The 9,400-nt window shown below is 31.5% G+C and overlaps 1 protein-coding gene and 1 long non-coding RNA gene across 2 annotated transcripts in view; both read left to right on the top strand.

Moving 5' to 3' along the window:
- Positions 1-867: 867 nt before the first annotated feature.
- Positions 868-3,685, top strand: LOC131646253 (uncharacterized). Its single transcript, XR_009297374.1, has 4 exons — positions 868-1,015; positions 1,125-1,151; positions 1,472-1,524; positions 3,565-3,685. It is a non-coding gene; the product is annotated as an uncharacterized LOC131646253 (long non-coding RNA).
- Positions 3,686-8,713: 5,028 nt separating this feature from the next.
- LOC131651184 (uncharacterized) overlaps positions 8,714-9,400 on the top strand; it is a 56,850-nt gene continuing 56,163 nt past the window's right edge. Inside the window, exons 1-2 of the mRNA XM_058920849.1 lie at positions 8,714-8,847; positions 8,949-9,145. Of these exons, the coding sequence (XP_058776832.1) occupies positions 8,776-8,847; positions 8,949-9,145 (269 nt within the window). The 5' untranslated portion in view covers positions 8,714-8,775. The remainder of the gene's footprint in view (positions 8,848-8,948; positions 9,146-9,400) is intronic.

Here is a 9,400-nt window from a genome sequence, read left to right as displayed (position 1 = left end):
GTGCTATGTCAGGCACGCCTCCACCTCGAAACTTCTTAATAGGAAAACTTCACTTCTCTTTCTCCATCTTTTTTAGAGCATCCAAATACATAAATATGCAATTTCTTATATTATTGATTACTATAGTCACAATAACATCAGCTTATATTTTGTAATTTTTAAAAAATGTGATATAATTAGACTTTAAAATATTATTAAATTTATATTTTAATATTTAAAATATTAAAAAATATTATAAATTTATTTAGTGAGTAGTCTCAATGGTAGGACGTTTTTATATTTATATTTTGAGTTAAATGTATTATTTTATATCTATTAAAATACAAATTAACATTAAATTAAAAGGTTTGTTTTAAATTTTTTAAATTAAATTAAATATGATCGATAAATTGACATGTGAATTTAAGAAAATGATGATGTCCAAATGTAGGGAGTGGAGAAAAAGAGAATCACGCGCAGTTCTTTTGGTGACAAAAGAAAAATCTATCTACTTTGTTTAGAATAAAAAGAAGAGAAAGAGCACTCTATAACAAGGGCCGCTTTTTCCTCAAAAACATGCATTCTATGAATTGGTCCCTCTGGTGATAGAAGTGTTTGATAAAATATAATGTGATGATGTTGGTGTGTGAGAGTGTACGTTTCTTCATTTGTACTGATATGAATTTTTCATCTTCTTTTATTAAAGCTATCTACTATTAACCAAACATCACATTGGTATATTGTTGTTTGAATTAGCTAGAAGAGGCAATCCATTTGACCATGGAAAATTTTATCTTCAACTCTCCTCCGAACCCACAAGTTCATCACTTTGATCTCCATAAATTCACCTCTCCTCCCAGCAAACTTCTCACTTTAAAAACTCTTCAAGTTCATTACTTTGATCTCCATATATTCATCTCTCCTCCCAACAAACTTCTCACTTTAAAAACTCTTCAAGTTCATCACTTTCATTTCCTCTGTTTATTATATCTCAAGGATCAGATCATCATTTGTGGCTTAGGCTCTCTTCGGTACAGTAAGTAACTTCATTTTTTCCATATGGCTCCTTATTCTTTATGTACTTATTCGATTCCTTCCCATTCATCACGTATTCACGTTTATATCTCCCTTTGTGCTCATTTCAGATCCTCGTTTTGCGGTTCACGATTCTCGTAAGTTGTCTCACAATGTTCATCTTGTATTGTTCATTTCTTACTATTATTTAAATGCATATGTAAGGTTAGGTTTAGATATGATCTTTTCTTGTCTCTCTCCATCTTTGCGATTCCAACCTAGGTATAAAGTTTTGCAGTGTGTACACTCATTCTTTTGAGAATATCATTTATGATTTGTTCTTACATTAAGGAAATTCAAATTAAAGCTAATATGACCTTGTTCTTCCCGTTATATTATCTATGTTATTTTAACAGATTTGGATTCTGGAATTTGTATAGTTCTAATTGAGTATTAAATGAATTTCTAATTCATACAGATCAGAAGGATTTCACCACCCAAATTGGAGATCCAACTTGAACGAAACACAAGGTAATTTTATATACAGTAAAGTAACAAACCATGATTCATGTTAGTTCTAGTCATCAAATTGCCTTGTGGGAGTTGAGGACTTGGTGCCTCATCAAATTGGCTGTTGAGATAAAACTATTGAATATTACACTCTGAGCATGTGATTGAAAACCTTGTTTTAAGTGGATTTACTTGCTTGAAATATAATTTTGTTTCTGTTTCTGTTTTTATGTTTTGTTGTTTTAAGTGTATTTACTTGCTTGAAATCTAATTTTGTTTCTGTTTCTGTTTTTATGTTTTGTTGTATAACTTATGCTCATTTCCAGTGTTTAATACACTTACAGTTAAAAAAAAAAAGAAGCTCATTTCCAGTGTTTAATACACTTACAGTTACTCAAAAAAAGGGCTAGTTTTGTGTTGTTAGTGAGTCAATACTACCAGCAAAAAAAGGGCTAGTTTTGTGTTGTTAGTGAGTCAATACTACCAGCTAGCACGTACGTCATGCAGGTTCAAGTGACATATGAGACGATGTATTTTTTTATGAGTCTAATTTTATAATATGTTAACGATGTATTTTTTTATGAGTCTAATTTTATAATATTTTAACATATTAGCTTATGAAAGTGAGTGCCATACTTTTTTTAATTTCCAACTACTATTAGCCATTAGCAAGGTAATATGTAATAAAAAAAATTTGACAAATTATTAAAAAGAAAATTATACCATGTTTTGTTTTTGCATAGTAAAACCAAATTCTATTTAAAATAGTTAATGGTTTAACATTTTTTTTATCCATCTTAATTCGTATTGTTTTTAATATAATTTGACATTATTAGATTGTAAAATATTATTAACATTTGAAATTTAATAAAAAATTGTTGTGACTACAAATAAACCCAAATATATTCAATAAAAATTAAACATGTTTTTTCATCCATCTTAATCTTACTGTTTTCTATAATCACATGTCACAATGTTTATATATTTATATTGTATTATCGTCTAGATGTTAAAATATCATTAACTTAATTTTTTAATAATTAACTTTATTAAACTATTTAATTTAATTTAAGTTAAAAAAGTTTAAAACAAACCTTTTAATTTAAAATGTCAATTTGTATTTTAATAGATATAAAATAATACATTTAACTCAAAATATAAATATAAAAACGTCCTACCATTGAGAGTACTCACTAAATAAATTTAGAATATTTTTTTAATATTTTAAATACTAAAATATAAAGGTAATAATATTTTAAAGTGTAATTAATTATATCACATTTTAAAAAAACTTACATAGAATATAAGCTGATGTTAGTGTGACTATAGTAATCAATAAAGATTAACTTAGATTAAAAATATATATATATATATATATATTTAACCATTAACCTTTTAACTAGTTTAACAAAAAAAATTAGCTTTAATTTAGAATTTGGTCGGACTATGCCCCCTAAAAAAGAACATGATACTTTTATTTTTAAATATATTTTGTTACAATTTATTAAACATTAAATATATAACTATGCACATTTAAATTTAAATTTATGTAGTAAAAAAACTCACACCAAAAGTCAATATAGAAAAAGAGGAAAATAGACTATGTATATTGTTGATAAATAAATTGAAACAAGCCTTTACATATGAAGCGGTTGCTTGTTAAAAAAAACATATCAAATGGTTTAAATATTGCAGTAGAGATGGCTGCATACATATCGATGCCGAGGATCCAAATTGGTATTTGTGGTAGTTTATGACATGGCAGTTTGATCTTTATCGTCTCATTATTGTAAAGAATATATATATATATATATATATATATATATATATATATATATATATATATATATATATATATATATATATATGTTTTTGAACAAAAAAAAGTAGGACGTAATACACTCAACAATTTGTTTTAATAGTAATATTAAGTAATTTTCAACCCCAACAACATGACTTTATCCATCTATTTTCTTGCGACATAAAAGTTGTGTATGTTGTTCGTAAATTTTGATAGTAATATTACATAATTATTAATATTGTATTTTCTTTTTATTTAAGCCACGACAGGACCATGTCTCAACAAGTTTCTTCCGATTCTCCCATTTCTGAACAAGCTTCTTATGCCAGTGCCCATGAGATTACACCGGCTACACCCGAGGCTAGGGGCGGAGCCACACAGGGTTTACGGTATGCAAATGATAATGTCTACTAGTTCAATGTAGTTGCCAAAATAAATAGATCAAAATATAATTGTTACATCATATATACACCATTTTGACAGTCTACACGATAATAATGTCAATCATCACTATCATATATGAAAAATATCGAATGATTAATATATCAACTTTGAGTTTCCTATCACATATGTCAATCATCACTATCAGATTAATTTAAAATAGAATGAGACTGATTCCGTTTGGTTTTCAGCATATAAGTGTCTATGATTATGCAATGTGAGCTTAACCACAATCTTTTAGAAAATACTAGTAACTAACTCGTGCGTGTGCACGGGTTCTGGTGTGTGACGCGCATTCGTTCTTTTCAGATGTATAATTGATATTTAAAAAATGTAATTTTTTTTTAAATGTAGAGGAAGAATCCAAAGTACAAACTTAGAATTTTTTTTTATTGTGAAAAAAAACTTTCATTTTATAATATTTGAATTTTATTAAAAATAAATACAAATTTATAGATTGGAATAAACAAATTATGTGGTAATTGAAGAGAACTATTACCAAGACCATTTTAAATCAATAAAAAATAATAGGGAGTAGTAAATATAAGAACAAAAATATTTCATTAGAAACCCATTTAATAGCTAAACCCTATATAAAATTAATTTAGTCTATAAAGAATAAAAAAACTTGGAAGTAAAACAGAGTAAGGGAATAGACGTTAGATATTTCCCTTATTAAAACAACTTTGGAAACGCAAACATTAAACGCCTGGGAAACACAATTGCCTATAGGAAACCAACATAACACAATTGTCTCTCAGACTACTCCCTCAGAATACTCTCTGTTGTTAACACTTTCTCCGGCCAACATAGTTGGAGACGGTAAAAACGTTGCAAGCGAAAGTCATCGGAGCAAGAGTGTTGAACGGAATGGAATCAGTCAAACGATCGGAAGCTACGGTTAACACCGCTACATCAAGGTTAGATGGTATCTGTTCGATTTAGGGTTTCAGTTGAGCTTGCATGTAGTCTTAGGGGCCATAGTTTTGCTTTAGTAGTTATTCATTCCCTTTCCATGTCCAAATATTATTGAACCTTCAACGGCGTAGTTCATCTTAGAAAAGTATCACTGTTATCAAGGATGTTATGTAATGATCACATATCGTTGAGGAGAAGTTTACTATTTATTAAAATATCTGTTATTTTGCAGGGATGAAGGTCGTCCGGTTGAAATCCAACAGAATCCGGCACGAACACGGAGTTATGTGTTGAAAAAAATGTTAGAGGAGTGTCGTCGTGTGAAAAAAGAAAGTATGGATGCCATTGAGGAAATAGAGGCAGCGTTGGTGAAACCAGAACCTCTGTCCGATGAAGAAGAACATGGTGAACTGGGAAAAGATGTTGAAGATCATGCTGAAATTCCAGAAAGCAGTAAAGGGAAAATACAGAAGTCAGGCAATGTTGCAGTGAATGGAAAAAGAAGCTATCATGCCGCCGTCTACAGGGCGTCTTTTCATGCTTCCTCATCCCGGAGGTATTTTGGTTTCTTTCTTTACATGTTATAAGCAACTTCTGCAGTATAGACGTTTGTTTATATATATATATATATATATATATATATATATATATATATATATATACCAACTGTGATACTAAGCATGATTTATCTGGATGTACATATATATATATATATATATATATATATATATATATATATATATACCAACTGTGATACTAAGCATGATTTATCTGGATGTACATTGTGTGGCAGAAATGGACGTAATGCGGGTTCGCGAAACCAAAAGGGAATTGCAGTAGCAGACTCAATGAGCCAAGATGCTGAAAAAATCCGGGTCCAAGGGAAGAGGAAAGTCTGTATGGCTGGAAAGGTTGCACCTGGTGAACTCAGTTCCCGGCAAAAAACGGACGACATATCAACCAAAGCTGTGAGGTAAATAAGTTGTAAAATACGTTAGACAAATAGTTTTAAGAATACATTCATCAAAGGAATAGTAAGTACAAATGAGGACATTTCACGCATCCTGTTTCACATTCAAATATTTATAGGAAATCTGGAGCCATAAGAACGTCGGAAAGGGTGAAAGTCAAGAGCAAAGTCATTGGAAACAGTTTGGACAAACCAGCAGAGGTGCAGGAAGACATAGCCAATCCGGAGGTTTCTCGCAGGAGTGTCAGCCGTGCTAAATATAGAAGGTAAGTATTCATTGTCGATGAATATCCCGTTGCATATATATATACATACATGGTATTTATTTCAGGCGAATTACGGTTTTTTATGACCATAGCTTGTTTAACATATGTAGGAGTTCCACTCCAGCACAGGTGCATGTGAAAGAGGCTAGCTGGACCAGGATTGTTGACAACCCTGAGAAGTTGAGAAAGAATGCTTTGGTAAGTCACACATGACCGTAGCTAGAATAAAAAAGTACAATGCTGCATAGTAAGTAGATTCGTAACATGGGTGTTGATTTGTTTTGTTTCAGTTTATTCCAAGAGCTGTCATTCGTGAATGCATCCATGGCAACATTCCAAGGATAACCCTGATCGATCGCATCAATGATGTTCCCTATTTCTGTGAGATGATCAAGAGGGAGGGCACTGTTGATAGGTATCTATGTGGCATGTGGTCGGACTTCTGCAAAGACCACAACCTGCAGAAGGGAGACACACTTCGTTTCTGCATTAGACATCCTCCGGTGGAATCGATCTTGGTGTCCGTAGAGCGTGGATAAGCAGAGTTAGTGATGTGGTATCAGATGTGAAGTTTGTTTTGTAGGAGGGCGTAATACAATTTATTTATGTTTTTTTTTTGAAAGTTTCAGGACAGATGTTGCATTACTTGTTGGAAGTTTATTTTTACTTGTTTTTTGCTATGTTGACTTTGGTATAACTCAGTTATCTTCAAAACCCATGGGAGAGTATCGTAATGACTATATATTATCTCCACTACATGATTGATATGACTATGGGATTTCCATTTTGATGATACTTGTTTTGTTGTGCATGTTTGGCTTGGTTGACTTTAAGCTTTGTTTGTGTTGATAGCACTACTACAACATGTTTAAGGTGGTAGAATAAAAGGTGTGTAAGGAAAAATAAGTTTTAAAATTATAAATCTATGAAATTATTTTTTGTCGAGTGCATCCGTATTCATTTGTTGAGCTTAATAGTTAGCACGTGATTTTGTTAGTGGTTTTAAAACGGCAACATATCGCAACATATTTCTTAAATATATAATAATTAATAAAAATGATTTAAATAATATATCAAACAATGGGTGGCTCCGGCAAGCATATATAATTCTAACTGGTATTTTTATTATTAACTTACTACCATTTTAAATAAAATTTGTGTGAAACATATATTCAGATAAACCCAATAGTTTTTATTAATTTATTATCATTTCAATAAAAAATGAAAAAAATTTATATTTAATAATATTATTATAAACAACTTAAAAACAATTTATTAAAAAATTAAACATATATTCAGTTTAATGAGAAAGGAAGGTTTTGCAAACCTCATCATTATTAACAACTATTGCAAAATCACAGGGTTTGTTGATGCCAAATCAGTGGCCAACGTTTAGCAAATAATCTCATCCATGCACAGGTTCGGTCTTATTTCATAATGTATAGGGTGCAGGAAAGTTTCAGCAGGTAGTGTTACATAGATATATTGAGTAGTTTCATCCATGCAGTGGTATGGTTGTATAAAATTCTTTGATTTACCGAGTTATTGGTTATATGGACATCTTATGTAATTTAGTTTATAACAGAAGAAACATACTGACGTGCATATATACATTGCTGTTGTAATGACGATATATGGGATGATAAGGAGGTCAAGGAAGAAGTGCTTGGTTCAGCATGTAGGGTCCTTGTTTGGAGGCGCCCCATAAGGTCCAGCAGGGTTGCGGCAAGAAACTTCCTTGTAAGTATTCATTTTGACTCTTAATGAACCTCCTGGTGTGTGTAAGTCAAAGTAGGAGAAAATATATTAAAAACGGATGAAAACTCTATGTACACATGTTATAGATACTATAATAAATATTTTCCTTTATAGTATATTATTATCCATCTGGATCTGATTAGCATGAATTCATTTTCCCAACATGCAGCAAATTCCTCAGAAGGTCGTGAAAGGGCATCTAACCGACGGGCATGAAACGATTGTGCTATATGATTCAGACCGCGGCATGGAGTACAACTGTGTGCTGCACCGTAACATCAGAAAAACATGCACTGAGCGGTTTATTTCCAAGGAATGATACACGTTCGTGGGGGACCGGAAAATCAAAAGCGGCGACAAAATTGGATTCAGTCTGAGGATTCCCGATGCGGATACGTTAATGGTTACAGTGAAACGTAAGAAGCCGTCAAAGTGAATGTGTCGGTGCATGGTGTGGTGAAACTTATAGGCTGGTGTAATCTAATTAGGAAGCTGTATGTAGTTTTACTATTACAATATGATATTTTGCTAATTACCAACGTGAATGGGTGTCCTGCTGCTTAGTGATTAGTTGTTTTGTTGCAACCCTTTCTGAACAAATGTTATTTTGGGGATGTGTAAACGTGAATGATGTAATTTTGTGGGGATGTATAAGGTCCACCATGTAATGTACACTATTATTTTAACTTATGTGGGAAGAGTCTGCTCATTATTATGCTCATTCATATAATAATATAGAATTATAATATACAATACTATATAACAACAAAGTTACATATATGCCTCCAAAAGAAAAGATTCATTAACATGCTCACGTGGGTGGCAGCAGAAAAAATGGTGTGGGCCAAGGAAAAAAATGCTATGGGCAAGGAAACCACACTGTTGACATGTGAAGAATATATTCGTTTGCACATGTAATGACAAAAATAATTGAGTTAAAGTGTGGACCTAGTATGGATAGAAGGACTACCAGCATGTGACCTGCTAACACCATTTCAGCAATAAATAGAATGCTTCCCTGAAGTCCCATATTGCACAATAACAATTCATAACTGCTACTTGCATCGCTTCTCCCTCTCCATAGCTACAAATTTAGAAATCAATATTATCATTTTCAAATGGAGCTTTGTGGTAATCTTCAACACTCCGAGGTGATAAGTTATTTTGATATAGCAAAGATCTCATCACAGGTGAAATTTTTCATTTTCTATTAAATTAATGGTATTCAAAGATCTGTATGGGCTAAGTTGTTTCACTTAAAACTCAAATTAAGTATCGTATATTATTTCAGCGTTATCCAGAGATTCAACCATCATTTGTTGAAGACCACAAAGAAGAAATCTCAAAGTGTTGGACTGTCATGAACAACCAAGGTGTACACCATGAATTAATATATAACCAAGTTCATCTTCAACCTCTCGTTATTAGTGGATGGGTTTGTATGGAATCCTATTACAACCTACCGTCTGATGTGGTTGTGAGAGTTGGGTACTGTCATACCCCAAAATTTGCCCACACTTTTCGAAATTTCAAAACTGTTTCAAAAAATTGGATTTTTATAAAATCTTGGGTTCATTTACATTGGCACCCTGAATTTTATAAATATTCGATTTAAAGTCTATTTTAAAATATAATAGTTTACTCTTAAATTATTTATATTTTAACAAATAGAAGGCAAATCAAACTCCTTCAAGGCCCTTAATCACCATAAAAAATATGTTTTCATGAAGTTGGAAATATTTC

This window comes from Vicia villosa, linkage group LG2, assembly GCF_029867415.1.
Source record: "Vicia villosa cultivar HV-30 ecotype Madison, WI linkage group LG2, Vvil1.0, whole genome shotgun sequence".
In the NCBI taxonomy this organism is placed as follows: Eukaryota; Viridiplantae; Streptophyta; class Magnoliopsida; order Fabales; family Fabaceae; genus Vicia; species Vicia villosa.
The sequence above is the reverse complement of the archived record's forward strand: the minus strand, read 5'-3'. Positions and strand labels throughout refer to the sequence as shown.